General features: G+C 43.7%; 1 protein-coding gene across 3 annotated transcripts in view; it reads left to right on the forward strand.

Moving 5' to 3' along the window:
* GABPB2 (GA binding protein transcription factor subunit beta 2) overlaps positions 1 to 18,095 on the forward strand; it is a 36,528-nt gene extending 18,433 nt beyond the window's left edge. For 2 of the 3 annotated variants that reach the window (XM_039246266.1, XM_039246267.1), the window contains 3 exons: positions 7,180 to 7,365; positions 12,792 to 12,925; positions 13,077 to 18,095. In XM_039246266.1, coding sequence (XP_039102197.1) covers positions 7,180 to 7,365; positions 12,792 to 12,925; positions 13,077 to 13,361 — 605 coding nt within the window. In that variant the 3' untranslated portion in view covers positions 13,362 to 18,095. Of the gene's footprint in view, positions 1 to 3,264; positions 3,382 to 7,179; positions 7,366 to 12,791; positions 12,926 to 13,076 lie in introns of all 3 variants that reach the window. The other variant, XM_039246268.1, reaches the window with a different exon arrangement.
* The last annotated feature ends 3,111 nt before the right edge of the window (positions 18,096 to 21,206 follow it).

Genomic DNA, 21,206 nt, shown 5'->3' on the forward strand with positions numbered 1-21,206 from the left:
ATTTCTTTAATGTTTTTTATTTATTTCTGAGAGAGAGTGAGCAGGGGAGGGTCAGAGAGAGAGGGAGATATAGAATCTGAAGCAGGCTCCAGGCTCCGAGCTGTCAGCACAGAGCCCAACGCAGGGCTCGAACCCATGAACCATGAGATCATGACCTGAGCCGAAGTTGGACACTTAACTGACTGAGCCCCCCAGGCACCCCCTCATCTGTGAATTTTTATGTCAGTGTTTGGTATGGTAAGTTGGGTGATGGGAAAAGCATTCATTTAGTGGGAACACTAGAGAATATAGCTGGATCTTGCTCTACATGAAATCATTGGATAGACGTAGATTCTTTTCTGGAGGTCAGGCACTCTGTGTTCCACTCAGGCTGTTTCCTTCCCTGAATGTTTTATGAGAGGATTAAAATAAAACAGGGTTATCAATACTGTCTCCACCCTAATTACCCACTGCCACCGTCATCATCCAAAAGCTTTGAGTAAGATCATTTGTAGCTGGGGTGCCCAGGTGGCTTAGTCGGTAGGGCATGTAACTCTTGATCTCAGGGTTGTGAGTTTTCACCCCATACTGGATGCAGAGACTACTAAAAAAATAAACTTAAAAGAAGATAGTTTAGGGGCACCTGGGTGGCTCAGTCAGTTGAGTGTCCAATGCTTGACCTCAGCTCAGGTCTTGATCTCAGGGTGGTGGGTTCAAGCTTCACATTGGACACGGAGCCTACTTAAAAAGAAGATAATCTATAGCAGTTAGGAGTACTGTACAAGTAATCCACCTTTTAAAGGCAAATCTTCTGAAATTTAAATTTATAAACCAGTTAATTTACCTACATTAATCATATCAGAAAAGGATTCTTTGCTCTGTGGAAGAATTTATTATAAGGAATGTTAAGTGGGAATTTCTTTATTTTACAGATAACTGGCACTTTGATAAACAAAAGGCTGGAGAGAATCTTTAAGCATAGATGGTGAGAAAACATAAAAATTAAGAGTACATTGAAGCGGCACCTGGGTGGGTCATTCGGTTGAGTGTCCGACTTTGGCTTAGGTCATGATCTCATGATTTGTGAGTTTGAGCCCCACATCGGGCTTGCTACTGTCAGGACAGAGCCCACTTTAGATACTTGTCTCCCTTCTTGCACTCTTGCAAAAATAAATAAAACACTTTTTAAAATTGTAAAAAAAAAAAAAAAAAAGTACTGGGGCCCCTAGCTGGCTCAGTCAGTAGAGCCTGTGACTCTTGATCTTGGGGTTGTAAGTTTGATCCCCACATTGGGTGTAGAGATTACTTAAAATCTTAAAGAAAGTTAAAAGTACATTTAAAAAAGAGGAAAAGTTTATCTGGGTCACCTGGGTGGCTCAGTCTGTTGAGCATCTGACTCTTGCATTTTGGCTCAGGTCATGATCTCATGGTTCATGAGATTGAGCCCCACTCTGACAGCGTGTGCCTGCTTGGGATTCTCTCTCTCCCTCTCTGCCCTTCCCCCACTCTCTTTCTCAAAATAAATAAATATTTTTTAAAAATAAAAGAAAACAAAAAGATAAGTATTTCAATCAGAGCCCAGTCAGGAGACTAGACTACATGGCTAGTTGTATAATTTTTAAAATAATATATAACATATAATTTGTAAGTATGTCTAAACACATGTATAATTTAAAAAAAAATTCTTAGTAATAGTGGATTGACTACTAGATGCGAGGAGAGCTCTAAAGAATACCAGAATAGCCAATTTAGGGAGCAGAAACTCCATCTAAGGACAAAACTTAATTTCATGCTAATTGTCAAGAAATATTGATAAGGGTCCAGTTTAAGTATGACAAGGTAAGGCAAAAAAGGGTGGATTTAGAGCTGAGAAGCAATAAATTCACAACTGACACAAAAGTATCTTTGAAATTATAATGAAAGATAGTGAAATGCAATTTATTTTATAAAAGATTTATGCAAAACTATCAAGTAATACTTTTTTAAAATGTTGATTTATTGGGGTGCCTGGGTGGCTTAGTTGGTTAAGCGTCCGACTTTCACTTAGGTCATGATCTCACAGTTCGTGGGTTCGAGCCCCGCATCGGGCTCTGTGCTGACAGCCAGTTCAGAACCTGGAGGCTGCTTCAGATTCTGTGTCTCCCTCTCTCTCTGACCCTCCCCTGCTCACGCTGTCTCTCTCTCCTAGAAATAAAATAAATAAATAAAATAAAATGTGTATTTATTAACATAAACACGAGCCAGGGAGGAGCAGAACGAGAGAGAATCACAAGAAGACTCCTTGATGTCAGCACAGAGCCCCATGTGTGTCTTGATCATGACCTGAGCCACAGTCAAAAGTCGGATGCTTAACTGACTGAACCGCCCAAGTGCCTCTGGAATAGTTTGGGTTCATAAGGTTAGGCATGGAAGTTGCCAGATCTAATGCACTTTCTTCCTGGAACTTACTTGTAAGAATAGCGCACAGAAAAAAGAAGAAAAGGTTATGAACAAAGTGTTGTTTTTTTTTTTTAAGTACATCATGAAATAACTAAGTAAGTAATTGTTTTTTAGCACAAATTGGTCATACTGCTGTTTGCCATTCAGTAAGTGAAATGGCCCGTTTGTAACCGATCTCACAGTTGGAGGCCAGTCCTCCGCTTCTCACCTGTCTGGCGGAGGCATGGAGGTAGTGTGGTTCAGTGAAGCCCGGGCAGGACTCTTACCCCCGCAGCGCATAGCGTAGTGGAGTCTGCTCCGTGTGCCCACTGCCCGGGGCCGCTCTGTACCACCAGCTGGGGGAGCGGGCACCACTCTTGGTCTGCTGGCTACGGACGCCTGGCACTGGCAGTGCCGAGAGGATGAGCCAGGGTGGGGAACCTAGTGGCCCAGTACCACGCATGTTACCTTAATCCACTTTGAAGGAAAGACTTTCCAAGCCTTGCAAGAGTGTTAATACCATGAACATTGGTTTATATCAGTTTGTATTGGAGAGCAAAGGAAGGAAAAGCTGAGGTTTTGATTTAATAAAGGCATTTTTTTTTTAATGTTTATTCTGAGAGAGTGAGCAGGAAAGGGGCAGAGAGAGAGGGAGAGGGAGAATCCCAAGCAGGCCCCACACAGTCAGTGCAGAGCCTGATGCCGGGGCTCAAACCCACAAACTATGAGTTCAAGGACCTGAGCTGAAACCAAGTCGGATGCTTACCCAGCTGAGCCACCCAGGCGCCCCAGATGAGAAAAACCGTTTTTAGTTCATCTCCATTTATTCTCTGCACCAGACCTCATTTGCCTTTTTTACCAAAATAGGTGACCCCCACCCCTCCTCTGCAGCACATGTGTCCAATCCCAGCACCGCAGTGCTGGCCGCCCTTGCAGCTCTCGCTGCGGCATCGGCCCCCCTCTCCAACCCCCACAGGGCCACAGGTAGGTAAGGGACGTCTGCTGGGTGAACCACCATTGCTTCTTTTTTTTAACTGTATTTATTTTGAGGGAGAGCGGGGGAGGGGCAGTGAGAGAGGGAGAAAGAGAATCCCAAGCAGGCTCTGAGCTGTCAGCACAGAGCCCAGCAAGGGCCTCAATCTCACGAACTGTGAGATCATGACCCGAGCCAAAACCAAGTTGGACACTTAACTGACTAAGCTGCCCAGACACCCTAAATCACCAGTTCTCTTTTGTTTTACATTTCCAGCAGATTTAATTTGCATGAAATATTAAAGAGTTATTGTTAATTAGAGCTATCTAGGAAAGAGGCATGTAGAGTCATTGAGCATCAGAAAGAAAGATGACTAAGCGATACATTCAGGTGGCCGGATAATATTAGAGAACGTCCAAGTTATTTCTTTGTATTTTGCAGTCCCGAGTCTGTTTGCCCTGACTCTGGTTGCTTCAGATTGAAATGTTTAGTCTTCTGTTAACACATTATTTGGGAAATACTCTATGTTCTGTTTTGACTGACGCTATCATAGAATGATTCAGAATAGCAGCTGAGATATGTTGTATTTATTAAAGCATCAAAATACGTAGGACTGCTACCTCTCTCGTCATGTCCTGCATACTCAAGGGTGGCTTCCTTTCATTTTCACTGGAGCTCTTATTTTGGCATTTCTTATTTTTTTTAATGTTTATTTTTGAGAGAGAAAGAGAGAGAGAGACACAGAGCACGAGTGGGGGAGGGGCAGAGAGAGAGGGAGACACAGAATCTGAAGCTTTGTGGCAGCACAGAGTCCAACGACAGGACTTGAACTCACAAACCGTGAGATCGTGTGTCGTATGCTTAACCAACTGAGCCACCCAGATGCCCCGATATTTTGGCATTTCTCATGGAGTTGAGCCACATATGCTGTATGGTACCCTTCTAATATTTAAAATAAAGAGGTTTCAGGTCACGCAGCCGGAGCTAGTAATCTATGGGGAAAAGGCACAGAGCTTCATAAAGCTGGGGGCAGAGCTCTAGGCGAGGCCGAACGGTCGTGTGGGAACCTCGGTAGCCCTCTGGGGGTCTGCTCCGCTGTAATGGGAGTGAGTTTTTCTGTCTTCTTCCTGCCATTGACACGTGGGTGTGAGAACACTCCTCCAACCCCATTTTTCCAACCGGCAGCAGTCATAAAGGTCTCTGTTCAGACACGTATGAACATGCATCATGGAAGAGGGAAAACAATATGTTAATTATTTGCTTTTCTTTTTGTTTTAGTTTTTTAACGTTTATTTATTTGTGAGAGACAGAGCTCGAGTAGGGGAGGGGTAGAGAGAGAGAGACACACACACAGAATCCGAAGCAGGCTCTAGGCTCTGAGCTATTAGCACAGAGCCCAACCCAGTTCTCGAACCCATGAATCAAAGTCAAAGTCGGCTCCTTAACCGCCTGAGCCACCTAGGTGCCCTTGATTTGCTTTCTGATTGAATAAATTACTTAACTTCTCCAGATCTCCTCACGTCTGGCTGAGGTTGGATGGTTGGATCAGATTATCTGTCGAAGCTCTTTTAGCCATAACATTTAACTGTTCTTTGTTTTAAGAGATGTCAGTGCTCTATTTCCATTTAGCTACCTGTGTCTCATGTGGATAGTCCTTACTGCACTTCGTGCAAAGTTTACCTTTAACTCAGATAGAGAAATTCCATAGTGGTGAGAACTCTCTTCCCTAATAGTTACTAGGGATATTGACCAACCAAACGGAAAATCTTTTCTAAGCCTTATTTATTTAAGTAATTTCTGCACCCAATGTGCAGCTCAAACTCACCACCCCAAGATCAAGAGTCATGCTCTTGAGCCAGCCAGGCACTAACCCCCCCACACCTCACCTTTTAATTACCAAACTGAATATCTTAAATTTTATTTTATTTTTATATTTTAATTTTTTAAATGTTTATTATTTTTGAGAGAGAGAGCAGGTGGGGCAGAGAGACAGGAAGACAGACAACCCAAAGCAGGCTCCGAACCATCAGCATAGAGCCATCAGCACAGAGCCCCACATGGGGATCGATCTCTTGAACCATGGGATCAGGATCTGAGCCAAAGTCGGATGTTCAACTGACTGAGCCACCCAGGCATCCCTAAATTTACCATCTTAGCCATTTTTTAAACATTTATTTATTTTTATTATTTTTTTTACATTTATTTATTTTTGAGAGAGCGAGATAGAGCATGAGCAGGGAAGTGCAGAGAGAGAGGGAGACACAGAATCTGCAGCAGGCTCCAGGCTCTGAGCTGTCAGCACAGAGCCTGACGCGGGGCTCAAACCCACAAACTATGAGATCATGACCTGAGCCAAAGTCGGACGCTCAACCGACTGAGCCAACCACGTGCCCCTTCGTTTATTTTTATTTTTTTCCCCTTCATTTATTTTTAAAAGAAAGAGAGCTTGTGAGTGTGAGTGGGGGAGTTGCAGAGAGAGGTAGACAGAGGCTCTGAAGCAGGCTCTGTACTGTCAGCACAGAGCCTGATGCAAGGCTTGAACCCACAAACTAAGATCATGACCTGAGCCAAAGTTGGATGCTTAACTGACTGAGCCACCAGGTGCCCCATGAATACCTTGATTTAACATAATATATATAAAGCTCTTAAAAAGGTACCTGGCTACTCTGTATGTAGTCGGTGTTAGTTGCTATTGATATTCTTGTTTATCTGTCAGATAGGAGAAGCTACCTACCATTTGTCTATATCAGACTTCTTCAGTGCTTTGACTGTTTTGTTAATTCACTATTAAATACCTCCGTTTCCTTACAGAAATAGATATACTCTAATTTATAATTATTTTTCTAAGCTCCATAGGTTTATTTAGACTTTCAAGATGCTTTCTGAAAAAAGAATTCTATGATCAGCTACGCTGGGGAAACTCAGCATATCTTACCCCGGTTGGAGAATCACAATGCTCATTAGCCTGGTGGGGTTTAATACTTCTTACAAAACAAACAAAAAATTTAAGCGTATTTAAACTGGCATTTTGAAAATGCATTTCTGCATAGGGCCCATCCTTAGTGAAAGCTATTAACATCTCAATGAAGACATTTTAGAAAATACGTTATAAAGCATTCACTATTTTCTTTTCTCCTCTGACTTAGCATTGTTCACAAGAGCTTGCTTTAGAAACTGTTGAATTGAACTTCTTTTTTAAAGTTTTCCCATCCCTGATATTTATTATCAATTTCAAGGAGGCTGAAATTGTTAAAGTCCTATTTTTTAAAAAGCTGAAATTTCAGTTCATAGCAGCACTCTCAACAATAGCTAAAACATGGAAGAGCCTAAGTGTCCATCAACGGACGAATGGATCAAGAAGATGTGGTTTATCTATACCATGGAATACTACATGGCAATGAGAAACAATGAAATCTGGCCATGTGTAGCAACATGGATGGACCTTGAGGGTGTTATGCTGAGCGAAATAAGTCAGGCAGAGAAGGACAAATATATGTTTGCACGTATAGGAGGATTAGGAGGAACTTAACTGAGGAGCAAGGGGGAGAAGAAGGGGAGAAATGGTGGGGGAAAGGGAGAGAGGCAAACCATGAGAGACTCTTGAATGCTGACAAAAACTGAGGACTGATGGATGTGGGGGGGGAGGGGGGAGGGGCATGGAGGAGGACACTTGTGGGGATGAGCACTGGGTGTTATGTGGAAACTAATTTGATAATAAACTATTTGTAAAAAATAAAATAAAAAAATAATAAAAAAATTTTTTAAATTTTAAAAAGCTGAAATTTCAAATTCGCTTTTGTCATCTGTAGCTAATGCAGAGGAAATCATAGAGGGACATTCTGTTGACTCATCAATCCAGCAAGTGGTGGGGAGTGGAGGCCAAAGGGTCATCACCATAGTGACTGATGGAGTCCCCCTGGGTAATATCCAGACTGCAGTCCCTCCTGGAAGCATCGGCCAGCCATTCATTGTAACTATGCAAGATGGACAGCAAGGTGAGTTATCCCATTTAGACAAATGCCTACTAAAAGGTATTTCAGACACTCCACATTCTTCTAAAAATGAGGCATTAAAGCAAGTGGTGGGACTAGGAGAATGCCAGATGCCAGATTGGGCAAAGATGCTCCAACATAGAAGGAAAAACAGAAATCAGGCTGGCAAAGCCTAATTTCCCTACTATATATAAAATTTGTGAGTAAAAGCCAATAATCTGATCAATCTGTCAATAATCTGATAGAAAAAAGAGGAAATAATATGAACCAATGGTTCATAGAAAATACTGATGGTTCTTAAAATATGGAAATATGTTCAACCTACTTCATATATAGCAAGAGAATGCAATGTAATACTGCACTGAGATACCATTAGAACAGTGTTGTCAAAGGTGTGGGGAAACGGGCACTTTTAACTTTTTTTTTAATGTTTATTTTTCAGAGAGAGAGGGAGTGTGAGCGGGGCAGGAGCATAGAGAGAAGGAGACAGAGGATCGAAGTGGGCTCTACAATGACAGCACAGAGCCCCATGTGGGGCTCAAACTCATGAACCATGAGATCATGACCTGAGCCGAAGTCAGACACCTAACCGACTGAGCCACCCAGGGGCCCCAAAATAAACACTCTTATAAATCGCTGGCTGACTCCGTTGGTGGAGCATGGGACTCTTGATCTCGGAGTTGTAACTTTGAGCCCATGTTGGGTGTAGAGAATACTTAAAATCCTAGGTGCCTGGGTGGCTTAGTCAGTTAAGCGGCCAACTTCAGCTCAGGTCATGATCTCCTGATTCGTGAGTTGGAGCCCCGCATTGGGGTCTGGACTGACAGCTCAGAGCCTGGAGCCTGCTTTGGATTCTCTGTCTCCCCCTTCTCTGCCCTCCCCTGCTCATGCTCTATATCTCTGTCTCTCAAAAATAAATGTTAAAAAAAATTTTTTTTTAATCTTAAAAAAAAAATCATTGGTTAGAGTGTAATTTAATGTATTCTCTAAAGAACAGGCTTCAGTATCTGTCAGTATTAAAGATACCCATACCTTTTGACTAAAAAGTTATTTTGTAAGAATATATATTCATACACAGAGAAGTGAAATATATACTAAGCTATTAATTACAGCATTAGTAATCATTGAAGATTAAAAAGAACCTAAGTAGATGGTAGCTGTATGTGGTGAATGTAACACCGTGTATAGGAAAGTTGCATCATTGTGTTGTACACCTGCAACTGATGTAACATTATCTGTCAACTGTACTCAAACATTTTTCCTTTTTTTTTCGTTTTAAATTAGTCTTCACATCCAGCACAGAACTCAACACAGGCCTTGAGCTCACAATCCTGAGACCAAGACCTGAGCTGAGATCAAGAGTTGGATGCTCAGGGCAAATGGATAGCTCAGTTGTGTCCACTCCTGGTTTGGGCTTGGGTCATGATCTCACAGTTCGCGGGATGGAGCCCACGTTGGGCTCTGGGCACAGTGTAGAGCCTGCTTGGGATTCTCTCTCCCCCTCTCTCTGTACCCCCGCACCCCCGTGCGCACACACGTTCTCTCTCTCAAAATAAATATTTACATTAAAAAAATAGTTGGATGCTTAATGAACTGAGCCATCCAGGTGCCCCTAAATTTAAAAAATATATATATTTATTTGTTCATTTTTAATGTCTATTTATTTTGAGAGAGAGCATGAGTGGGGAAAGGGCAGAGAGAGAGGGAACGAGAGAATCCCAAGCAGGCTCCACTTTGTTAGTGCAGAGCCCAACTTGGGGCTTGATCACAACCTGTGAGATCATGACCTGAGCCAAAATCAAGAGTTGGAGGCTTGCCCAACTGAGTCACCCAGGTGCCTCTAATAAAAAGAAAAACAGAATTTTTTTTAAATGAAAATGAAAAATTAAAACAACCTAAGTATACATCAGTAGGGAACTGGATAAAGAAATTCTGTTACACCCATACATTGGAATACTATGCAGCTATTTAAAAACAATGAGGAAATGCCTTAAGTACCAGCCTGACCTTATCTCCAAACTGTACTGTGAATTTACAAGAGCCCCAAGATGCAGGACAGTGTGTAGAATACACTATATTTGTATTTTTAAAAAGGGGGAGATCTATGTATACTTGCTAATATATTCATAGACTTAGACCATCTCTGGAAGAATGTTCAAGAATAACATTGATTGGGGCGCCTGGGTGGCTCAGTCAGTTGAGCGTCTGACTTTGGCTCAGGTCATGATCTCATGATTCGTGGGTTCCTGCATCGAGCTCTGTGTTGACATCCAGCTCAGAGCCTGGAGCCTGTTTCAGACTCTCTGTCTCCCTCTCTCTCTGCCCTCCCGTGCTCACACTGTCTCTCTCTCTCTCTCAGAAATAAATAAAACATAAAAAAAATTTTTTTTAACAATAACATTGATAACATTGGTTGCCTCCTGAGACAGTACTTGGGGATGGATGGGAGGCTTTTCATTATATATCCTTTAAGCTTTTAATTTTTGAACATATGAATGTGTTACTTCTTCAAGAAATATATCAGTAAATTTTTTTGAAGAGAAAGAAACTAATCATTACAACTTCATTTCTTAAAAATATTGGAGTTTAGGAGCTCAGTCAGTTGAGCGTCCAACTCTTGATCTCAGCTCAGGTCTTGACCTCAGGGTTGTGAGTTCAAGCCCCATGTTGGGCTCTGTGCTGGGAGTGAAGCCTACTTAAAAAAAAAATTGGAGTTTGAAGTGTTTGTTTATTACATTTGAGTCACCAAAATTTTGACTTGGCCTAAATAATGGGAATTTTATAAATTTCATACTGTTTAAATTGGTGAATCTCTGCAGTATAGGAAGAAAGAATAGGAATTAAACCTTTATAATCCAAGTTTTGGTATCATAAATTCTTAATAGTTTTATATGGAAATATATGATTGATGTTTTTGTGAACATGATCACCATTTAATGCTTTGGGGGCCTTACTGGGTGGGTGAGAGACTCTGCTTATAATGGAGTTTAAATAAATGAGATTGGATTTGTTTCAAAGGGAAAATTTTTTTTGAGGTTTTGCCTGGATGAACGACACTGCTTTTTACAAGTGTATTTAACCAGGCACAAAGACAGACAGCTGAGATTTTGTGAATTATCTGCAGAAAGTTAAAAAACCCAGACTGAAGTGCTTTTTCCACTTAGCAGATTTCTATTGCCATCACCTGATGATGAGTGCCCAAGGAAAACAAGCTAACTTTCATAGTATTGTATTGTATTTGGAGGGGGTCACAAGTGAGAGAGTGTGGGCAGAGAGAGAGAATCCCACAAGGGGCAGAGAGAGAGAGGAGAGAGAAGCAGAGCTCGTGTTTTACCCAAACTGGGGCTCGAGCTCACCCAGTGTGGGACTTGAACTCCCAAACTGTGAGATCATGACCTGAGCCGAAGTCAGGTGCTTCACAACTGAGCCACTCAGGCGCCCCACAAACTGATTTTTAAATCAACCAAACCAAATAACTAGGTAAATCTTCCATTTTAAACAAAAATCATAGGGTACCCTAAAACCTAAGTAGAATTTTAAGCTTTTTTATTTTGTGATCATTGTAGATTTATGTACAGCTGTAAGAAATAATGCAGAGAGATTCAGGGGACCTATCCCCCAGCTTCCCCCGTTGGTAACATTGTGCAATAGTGCAATAACACAGGAAATTGACATTGATACAGTACACCAACCTTATTGAGATTGTTTTCCAGTTTTATACCCAGTCATTTGTGCATCTGTGTATATACTGAGTTCTATGCGGGATAATATCTGTGTAGATCTGTGCGGGGAGCACCTCAGTCAGGACAGAGAACACTTCTCTCACAAGGGTCCTTTGGGCTACTTTTATGTCCACAGCCGCCCCGCCCCACCTTCCCACCCCATTTCTTACCCCCAGCAACCACTAACTCCTTTGTTTTCTACCTCTATGCTTTTGTCACTTCAGGAACATTATAGGGGCGCCTGGGTGGCTCAGTCGATTAAGGGTCCAACTCTTGGCCTCCGTTCAGGTCATGATCCCGCAGTTCAAGCCCCACGTCACACCGAGAATGCAGAGCCTGCTTGGGATTCTCTCTCTCTCCCTCTCTCTGCCCCTCCCCTACTTGCTTCTCTGTCTCTCTCTAAATAAATAAATAATTTTTTTTTAAAAAAGAATATTATATAAACGGAATCATGTAATATATAACCTTTTGAGATTGGTGGTGTTTTTTTTTTTTTCTCTCGACATAATTCCCTTAAAAGCTATCCAGGTTGCTGTTGGTATCAGTACTTCATTCTTTTTTATTGCTAAATAGTGTCCTTGGTATGGAGTTTAACCACTCATTGAAGGACATTTCAGATGTTGCTAGTTTTGGACTATCTATGAACAAAGCTGTTATGACCAGTACTGTGCAGGATTTATGGGAACATAAATTTTCAGTTCTCTGGGATAAATGCCCAAAAGTGCAGTTGCTGGGTTGCATGGTAAGTGCATGTGCAGTTTGGTAAGAAACTGCCAAACTGTTTTCTAGAGTGACTGTACCATGTTACATTCCCACCAGCAATTTTATGAATAATCCACTTTTTCCGCATCCTCATCAGCATCTGGTGTTTTCACTATTTTTAAAATTCTAGCCATACCGATAGATGTGTAGTGCGTGATGTGTGTGTTGACCCTTCTCTCACTTATCTATAAGTATCTAAGTAAATTAGACACAGGGAATAGCAAACTGCTTCCATGTGAAGTTTCTTAAAAATCTTATGTAAAGACATCAGGCCTTCTTTAGCCAAGTCACTCCTAAAGAATTGTAAGCTGGGGTGCCTGGGTGGCTCAGTTGATTAAGTATCTGACCTCAGCTCAGGTCATGATCTCACCGTTTGTGAGTTCAAGCCCCGCATTGGGCTCTGTGCTGACAGCTCAGCCTGGAGCCTGTTTCGGGTTCTGTGTCTCCCTCTCTCTCTGCCCTTCCCTCCCAGTCTCTCAAAAATAAATAAAGATTAAAAAAACAACAACAAAGAATTATAAGCTTACTAGCCATAGCTTCTAACCTAGAGTTAGACATCTTTATATAAGAGCTTCAGACCTAAGCGTTAACTGCATGGCTTCCAAACTTGCTCCTCTAATCCTTTCTGTTTCTCTCTTTAAGGCCATGCTTTACCTATTGATTCTACAATCCAAAGAGATATGAACAATAAGATTTCAGATAACATATTTTAGTTTATTTTCTAATTTAAAGCAAGCAGTAGGAGTCAGTGAGGTGCTTGCCCGTGCGGAACGTGCTTGGGATTTTCTCTTTCTTCCCTTTCTCTGCCCTTCCCCTGCTTGCTCTCTCTCTCTCTCTCTCTCTCTCTCTCTCAAAAGAAATAAAAAAAAAAAACTTTAAAGCAAGCAACACCTCTTTGTTTCGCTCTGTATTCATCACCTCCCATTGATGTGCTTTGGCTTGTAGTTCTAACTGTACCTGCTGGTCAGGTTGCAGAAGAGACTGTGATTGAAGCAGAAGAGGACGAAGATGCAGAGAAGTTGCCGCTGACTAAGAAACCGAGGACAGAAGAGACGACAGCCGGTGCGGAGGAAGGCAAGGTAACGCGTGTAGGAGTGGGACAGAGAGGACAAGGGAAAGACCCAGAAGGCAGAACTCTGGAGGCCTGAACCCCCCTTTACATTTTTGTCCCCTCCCTACATAATCAGGGGTCGGGAGGTCTTACCTGCAGGTGACCGGTTTCCTTTCCAGGGAGGTGCCGAGCGAGAGCTCCTCCAGCAGCAGCTCCAGGAGGCCAATCGCAGGGCTCAGGAGTACCGGCACCGGCTCCTGAGGAAGGAGCAGGAGGCAGAGCAGTACCGCCTGCGGCTGGAGGCCATGGCCCGCCAGCAGCCCAACGGGATTGACCTCACTGTGGTCGAAGAGGCGGCGGCAGTCGATGCCGTTGTAGTTGCCGAGGGAGAGACGGAAGTAACCGGGGCAGGGGGGACGGCAGAGCCACATCCTGGAGTTTCCATGGAAACCGTGTCATCTTAACATGCGAGGGCCACAACATGTACTGTGTCCGTCTCTTCCCTCTTTTTAAAAGAAAATACAGGGGACACACAGCGTCTAAAAGTTAAGAATGTCCTAAGGAAGAAAACCATATCGGGGTCCAGTGCTCGGACTCAGGAGGCCTCTATGCAACTGGAAAATTCAAAGCCAAATTTAGGGGAACACTTCTTCTGAGAGACCAAGAGAATAAGGACCAAATTTCCAGCTCACATCATTTTTAAGCTTCGAGGTAAAAGAGTGCTGAGTATTGTGGGTTGATTTTTTTTTTAAATAACTTTCTGTCAGAAGATTTTAAGATAACATTCCTAGTGTGAACACACATAGGGCCTTTAATAGTCGTACCACCAAGTGACCTTATAATTTGCTTTCGGTTTATGCGTACCGGGTGGAGAAGACGACTACCTGGGAGGGGTGAGGAGCAAGCTTTGGGGAGAGAAGGAAACCTATCCCACTCCCAAAGGAGCAGCCGCTCCCCCCCCGCCCGAGCTCACTCCCCCTGAAAGAAACCGGCAGCTGCCTCACAAACCCTGCATCCAGTACGTGTCCATAGTTCAGATGTCAGTTGAAGACACTGAAGTGGAATATTTGAAAACTGGAAAGGAAAGAAAACATGTTCATGGGGGAGAAGTGTATGTCAGTCCAGAACCCTCCAGGCTGTGCTCCCAGCGCTGGAAGGTGTCCAGAGAGCCTGTGGGGTTGTGAAGCCATCTGGGCCCGAGGTACAAACTTTGCTCTGGCTGGACTTCATAGAATCACCATCAGGAGGGCCGTCTGTTGCTAGAACAACTTGCTTCCAAACGTGTATTTATATGATACCACGGTTTAATACCAACTTTTTCATTTTGTAAAATGTTGTGGCATTTTCGAAGCGTGCCTTTCTGTGGAGTTTACATGGTAGCCTCTTACTTGCAAAAAAAGAAGGCAGAGAGGTGGGTGCTGAGGGTGTCGGTGGAATTTTGTTTCTGTTTGACTTCAGATGAGTAACGTGTCCTGCTTCCTGAAGGTCAGGCCCCGCGCAGGGCTTGTGTGCCTTTTCGGTGCTCGGTGTGTGTGTGTCAGAGGGAGTGAAAAACGGAGGTGCCATGAAGTAAGGACCCAGGAGTTTCAGCCTGAGAACTTTGTCTGCCCGACTCCCCTCTCTACCCCTGTGCCTGCTCCCTCTGCCTCCGTGCTATTGAAAGCGGTTCATTGCTGGGTTTCCTTTGTGTGCCAGTTTGGACGTTTGCTCCCCCCCTCAAAAAAAAAAAAGAAAGGGTTGATGGCTGGAGAGAGAGTGAGAGAGGTTGTGGAGAGGTTACATTACAGAAGTTACTGCTTTTGAAATTGGGCCGTCATCATTCTCGACCTGCTTGCTTGCTTTATTGTAAATTAGAAGAAGAAACCAGAGGGAGATGTGCCAAGTAAACATTTGAATGACTGTTTAGAATACGGTTTTCTTAATTAGCGATCATGGGGAAAACATACATTTTTAATTTGGAATAAAACTTGACGGTTAACATGGCTCTGTTTACCTTGATTAGTGAAGTAATTTGCTGCAGTTTTCCAGAGGTGCAGAATCACTTGGGGCTCAAAATAGACGGAAAACATAACTCCCCAAACCAGATTTAGCGAACAGAATTGGCTATTAGAGGCTTATGGGCAAAAATACCAGCTTTGAAATGAATCTTGGCTACTGGCCACCATGACTGGGTTTTCTCCAGGGACTCAGAGCTAACCCTGGGTCTGGGGGCACGATGGAGTGAGTGCAGTGGAGGAGCACAGGCCAGGGGGAGGGTAAAATGGTGCCATCTGCTGTCACACCATCCTTTCTTTCTTTTTTATTTTTTTTGCTTGTGATCCTTTTCTTTTCTCTGAGCCCCCTTGTGAGCCAGGTGCTAACAATAAACTGCTGTCGTGTGCCTTCGCAGAGCCTTGGCTTAGCAGCAGGGATGGAGGGACCGAGCACCATTTCAGATTTGTTGTATGTTCTTTGTGTATATATTGACTTTAATTCCTTCCCCTCCCCTCCTTTTCTGTGAAGGGGGTGGAGGCTAATTCCCCAGAGGATATCCAGGCCCAGCCACCTCACTCCTTGGGGCAGCTTCTGACTGGGGGCGGGAGTTGCCATCCAGCACTGCCTGGTGAGCCTAGAGGCCTTATTGCTTTGGGGAACTGTTTAGAATTCTTATTATTCTCTTTCTGTAGGAGGCGATCATTCTCAACCTATAAAAATCTTTAATATAGTCGTTGTTGATGGTGGGGTCTCTGAGATAGGGAGTTGGGACAGGGAAAGAGTAAAGGGAAATGTCTGGAAAGGGGTGGGTAGCAAAAAGGTATTTGTTGTTATTTACTTGAAATACACATTGTAGCATCCCAAGGAAAGGAAATAGGATTTGATCTCCAGTTGTATCGCCTTGGAGAGAATGGTAGGTCAGGATCGCTTGAGGTAGTTAGAAGTTAAATATTAAGTGCATTTACGGCAATGCCATTTTACGATTTTGCATATCTTTCTGGATCAGCAATGGATGTTGGGAAAACGTAGCTAGATCCTCTGGGTTGGGGGATTCAACTGGTTTATTGGCAAGATTCGATTACAGAGAATCAAATAACATTCCAGCATTCAGAGTTGGTACTTAGGTGGAGAAACCTGGAGCCCAGTATGATTGCCACCTTAAAGCTGCTTAAACAGTATCAGTATTAATATATGAATTGTAGACTCGACATTAGATTTAGGTCTTAAGCCTTCCCCCAAAAGAGAGAAAGAAAGAAACCTTAACATTTCTGGTCTTGTTCCTGGCTTCAGGGAAGTTACTTATAAATCTATAAACGAACACTCCTTCCCATCACTACCTCTGTGGGATCTCTTCATTGTAATGCCGGAGTTGAGGTCTCTTAATGGAAGTCCGGGAGAACTTGACTTTAGGATTTCTATGTTTTGAACCTAGTGCCTTAAAAGATGTTCTTTTTCTCTGTCAGAGCCATGTGTAGTTCTCGTTAGTGTCGCATTTGCCCCTTCTTCAGCCTTACCGTTGAATTATTAACATTTTGTGTCTGCTCAGTACTGTTAGAAATCTATGGCATGCAGAATGACTTCTTTTCTTTATATTGATGTAAAAGAAATAAATTTACCAGAGGGCTCTGTGACCAGGGCCTGTTTAAAACCCCTTTGTTGGGTGTGTATCCATGTGTACATTTATAGATACGTACGGATGTTCCCACCTTTCTCTTTGTTTCTTTGAGGTTCCACTGTAAAGTGCCTGGCATAACCTGGAAATACTTCCATTTCATTAAACACATTAGAGGGGGTTTCTGCGGCTTCATGAAAGGGGCTGAAGAAGAAAGGGCCTTACTTGGGCCCTTGTCTGAGAGGTGCTCTAATGGACATGATGAGAAACCCTGTGAGCGGAGCCCTAAGGAGAGCCAGTGTCCGGCCCTACAGAGCCAGTTGTGTGAACCGAGTTGTGAGTTGTGCGGTGGGGCAGGGTAGGGGTGGGGCCGCCCTCCTGCAGCGCCAGACCCCTTGCCACTCCCCAGGCGGCAGGTAGGCTTTTCGACTGGCACTTGTAGACTTCCTTACAGCTCCATGCAGGAAAGAAGCCCTGGATGAAGGGGCCACGGCCCCGAGGAGCAGCCATTCGGTACCTCCGCTTCCCCAGCTTAGAAGCCTCACCCCTTTGAGAGAGGACCGCTTTGAGAGAACGTGTGTGGCTCTCTCCCAAACATCATCATGGGCTTCCAGAGCTAGAGGGTTACAGGCATATAGTGAACTCTTTCCCGAAGTCGAACACCGGGGGGTGGGGAGTCTGTTTTTATCCAAGTGCTTGTGCAGACATCTCTGTATGGCCAGGAAAGGAGCTTCAGAACGGGATATATGTGATGCATGTTTTCTGAATCCGTCTCTATTTCCCATGCCAGCGTGTTTCACAGGAGAGCAGGAGCAAGAAGGATGTGAATTCGAATGAAGTAGTTTTGAACCTTTGGTGCTGAATCCCCCCCCAACCCCCCCACCCCCCGCCCTTGGAGCTTCTTTAGGATTAGTGGGTGGGGTGACATTCCTAGACTCCCATAGCAATTTGGCTTGTTAATGGCAGGAAACTGTCATTCCCTATCTCTCTCTCCTCCCTCTTCCCTCTAACTACTGCTTCTGTGACCCCATTGTTCTTATCTCATTTCGCCTTTCCCAGGCATTAATACTTAATTAATAGGTCATTTCTAATCTGTGGGCCTTATCTTTCCTCTTTCCACTCCCCTCCTTCCCTGTTACATATTTTCTGTCTATTCTGAAATAGTTTGTTTTTGACAGTTAATCTAGGTCACACCCTGTATCCCCGTGCTTCCCAGTTGCTTTCGGGCATCTTGGTCTATCAGCAGTCAGGGGTAACACTGCGGCTCCCTTCTCTGGCTTTGTCCTGTGTCCTGTCCTCCTCCAAGGTCATTCATGTTGGTGGAGGAGAGAAAGAGGGTGGGGGGGGGTACCTAGATTCTTCTGAAAATGTCCTCAGTTTTTCAGGTTTTCTGACAGCTTTATGTACAGTATGTTGTAGGAAAGCTTAAATATACTTCTCTTTTTTAAATTTAGGATTTTAATAGGGTTTGATTTTGATGAGGAGGACCACGTGTATGTGTGGGTGAGCCTTTGTGTGTATATATCCCTGTACAAATCTATGTTATATATACAATTTTTGTACTATCATTTCAAAATAAGATGTTTCTTAATAAAATGTCAAAGTCTTACCATTTCAGCGTGTCATTGAAAATGTTTCTGGGGCACCTGGGTGACTCAGTCGGTTAAACGCCCGACTTCGGCTCAGGTCATGATCTCACGGTTCGTGGGTTTGAGCCCCGCATCAGGCTCTGTGCTGACTGCTAGCTCAGAGCCTGGAGCCTGTTCAGATTCTGTGTCTCCCTCTCTTTCTGACTCTCCCCTACTCACACTGTCTCTCTCTCTCTCTCTCTCTCTCTCACACACAGAAATAAATAAAAACATTTAAAAAAGAAAAAGAAAATGTTTCTATCTCCTGGACAAAAATTACATCTCGTTCCTGATCACAGCTAAATCTCAACAGGAAGTTGAGCTGAGTTCATGTGCAGCTGAGCTAATGAAGGCAGAGCAGGGGGAGGGTGTGGAGGGTTCTTCTTTCCCCTGTCGAGGTCTCTTCTAAACCACTCAGAGCCTCTGCATTTTCCTCATCCAGCTACTCCTCAGCTGATATTCTTAACAGTCAGAGCAGGCGGAGGTAAGGACTGAAGTGAGAATGGAGAGAGCTTTTGACTCTGGCTTGTTAGATTTCCATCTTCCTCCCTTCTGTCAGTTCCGCAGCCCCTTCCCTAAAAGCAAACAACTGGGACAGATCGCAGGCGAGGACTCTGTGCCTTGTGTGAGAGTAAAGTCAATGCTAAGCTATGAGGGGAGGGGAGGGGAGGACATGAGGTTCCAGGAGGCTTGGAAATACATTTGCTCTGCTGGCTCCTCAGCTACTCTTGGTTAAAAAGGTGCTTCTTTGCTACCTCGGTCCAATACAGAAGACACATATTAAGTAAATGCAAGTAGGTTTCCAGTTGTACTATGCCCCCCCTGCTCTCCCCCCCACCCCCACCACTGCCGTCTGGGGCTGAAGAGACCCATCTGCCTGGCTAGACGGAGTCCCCATCCTGGGCACAGTGTTCTCAAAAGCTCCACTGGCAGTAAGGATGCCTTTTTTTTTTTTTTTTAAATAATATTTTTTATTTATTTCTAGGAGAGAGAGAGAGAGAGACAGCGCGAGCAGGGGAGGGTCAGAGAGAGAGGGAGTCACAGACTGAAACAGGCTCCAGGCTCCGAGCTGGCAGTCAGCACAGAGCCCGACGCGGGGCTCGAACCCACGAACCGCGAGATCATGACCTAAGCGAAAGTCGGACGCTTAACCGACTAAGCCACCCAGGCGCCCACAAAAAAATATTTTTAAAAAAGGCATCCTTGGGGCGCCTGGGTGGCTTAGTCGGTTAGGCGTCCGACTTTCGCTTAGGTCATGATCTCGCGGTTCGTGGGTTCGAGCCCCGCGTCGGGCTCTGTGCTGACTGCCAGCTCGGAGCCTGGAGCCTGTTTCAGTCTGTGACTCCCTCTCTCTCTGACCCTCCCCTGCTCGCGCTGTCTCTCTCTCTCTCTCTCCTAGAAATAAATAAAACATTAAAAAAATTTTTTTAAATAAAAATATATTTTTTTAATTTTAGAGAGAGAGAAGAGTGCCAGGGAGAGGGTCAGAGAGAGAGAGAGAGAGAGAATTTTAAACAGCCTCTACGCTTGGCTCAGAGCCCAACACAGGGCTCAGTCTCACAACCATGAGATCATGAACTGAGCAGAAATCAAGAATCGGACACTTAATGGACTGAGCCACCCAGGTGCCCCAGGATGCCTTTCTTAAATAAGGGAGGGTAATACCAAAGCCAAAGCCAAGGACATGTAAGCATCTGTGTTCAACAAGTAAAACCTCCAAGGCAAGGCTCTCCAAGTCAGTGTTTGGGAAATTGAACACCTCCCAAGTACTAGGCTGCACGTAGATAGTAGTTGCTTTTTGGTAAATATATATATAGTCAAAAGATCCTGTATATATATTAATTATAAGGTGCATCTGGTAGAGTACCTCATAAAGGTGTACACAGCCTTTGTTCTGCTGAGAGAAAGAGGGCAGGGACTTGAGGCTTGAGAAAGAAAGAAAAGTCCTGCTGAATTAAAATCCTAGTGATAGAAATCATCAGGAGCACAGGAAAGCGGGAAGGGAATGGGAGGGATAGGGACCTAGAGTTCTCTGAAGGGTAATATTCTTAAAGGATGGGGAAAAACATGCATTAGGGCAACTCCTCTGAGATTCCCTCTGTGAATAGGAGCCCTTTGCTCCAAGAAGATCAGCAGGTAGAAAATACAAGAGAAAGTTGAAGTGGAAGCAACTTAGGGAAAACCACAGCTATGTATGGTTTGTGCAAGATGTCTGATAGGTAAATAGAGTAAGTTTGTTATGACTATAGGGGACTTTAAAAAAAAATGGTAGTAGGTAACTGGGAAATTAATAGTAATGTCCAGTACACAATTTACACATGCTAAAAGTGTTAAGGCACCCCTCAGCAAAGCATGGGGCTGCACTCTGCTCCCATAACCAGTCCTAAAGTTTAAGAAAGTTCTTACTATAAGGAGTGATGTTTGAGAGGGAGGCCAATATTATAAATAATAACAGCTTCTATGCATTAAGGTTTTCTTTAGTTCTTTTAGGTTTTTGTTTTTGGTTTTCTTGTGTGTGAGGGGGTTGGGTTTTGGGGGGGTTTTTTTTTGTTTGTTTGTTTTTTAACTTCTTCACCCAACTTGGGACTTGAACTCACAACCCAAGATCAAGAGTTGCATGCTTGAGGCGCTCAGCTGGGTAAGCTTCTGACTTTGGCTCAGGTCATGATCTCACAGTCTATGAGTTTCAGACCTCATAGACATCGGGCTCTGTGCTGACAGCTGAAAGCCTGGAGCCTGCTTCAATTCTGTGTCTCCCTCTCTCTGCCCCTCCCCACTCATGCTCTATATCTCTCTCAAATAAACATTTAAAAAAAAAGTCACATGCTCTAGTGACTGAGCCGGCCAGGTGCCCCTCTATGCATTAGCGTTTTGCTACATGTCTGCCACAGAGCCAGACACTTCCCATACACAAACATACTATCTTACAAGGTATATATTATCTTCAGAATATAGATTTAAAAAAAACCAGATTGTGACTGCCCAGAGTCCCTCAGCTTTAAATATATATATACTTTCTAAAACCACAGTTGGGACACCTGGGTGGCTCTGTTGGTTTGGGCGTCTGACTCTTAATTTTGGCTCAGCTCATGATC

The sequence above is a fragment of the Hyaena hyaena genome, unplaced genomic scaffold (genome assembly GCF_003009895.1).
Source record: "Hyaena hyaena isolate Hyena2069 unplaced genomic scaffold, ASM300989v1 scaffold_284, whole genome shotgun sequence".
Classification (NCBI taxonomy): domain Eukaryota; kingdom Metazoa; phylum Chordata; class Mammalia; order Carnivora; family Hyaenidae; genus Hyaena; species Hyaena hyaena.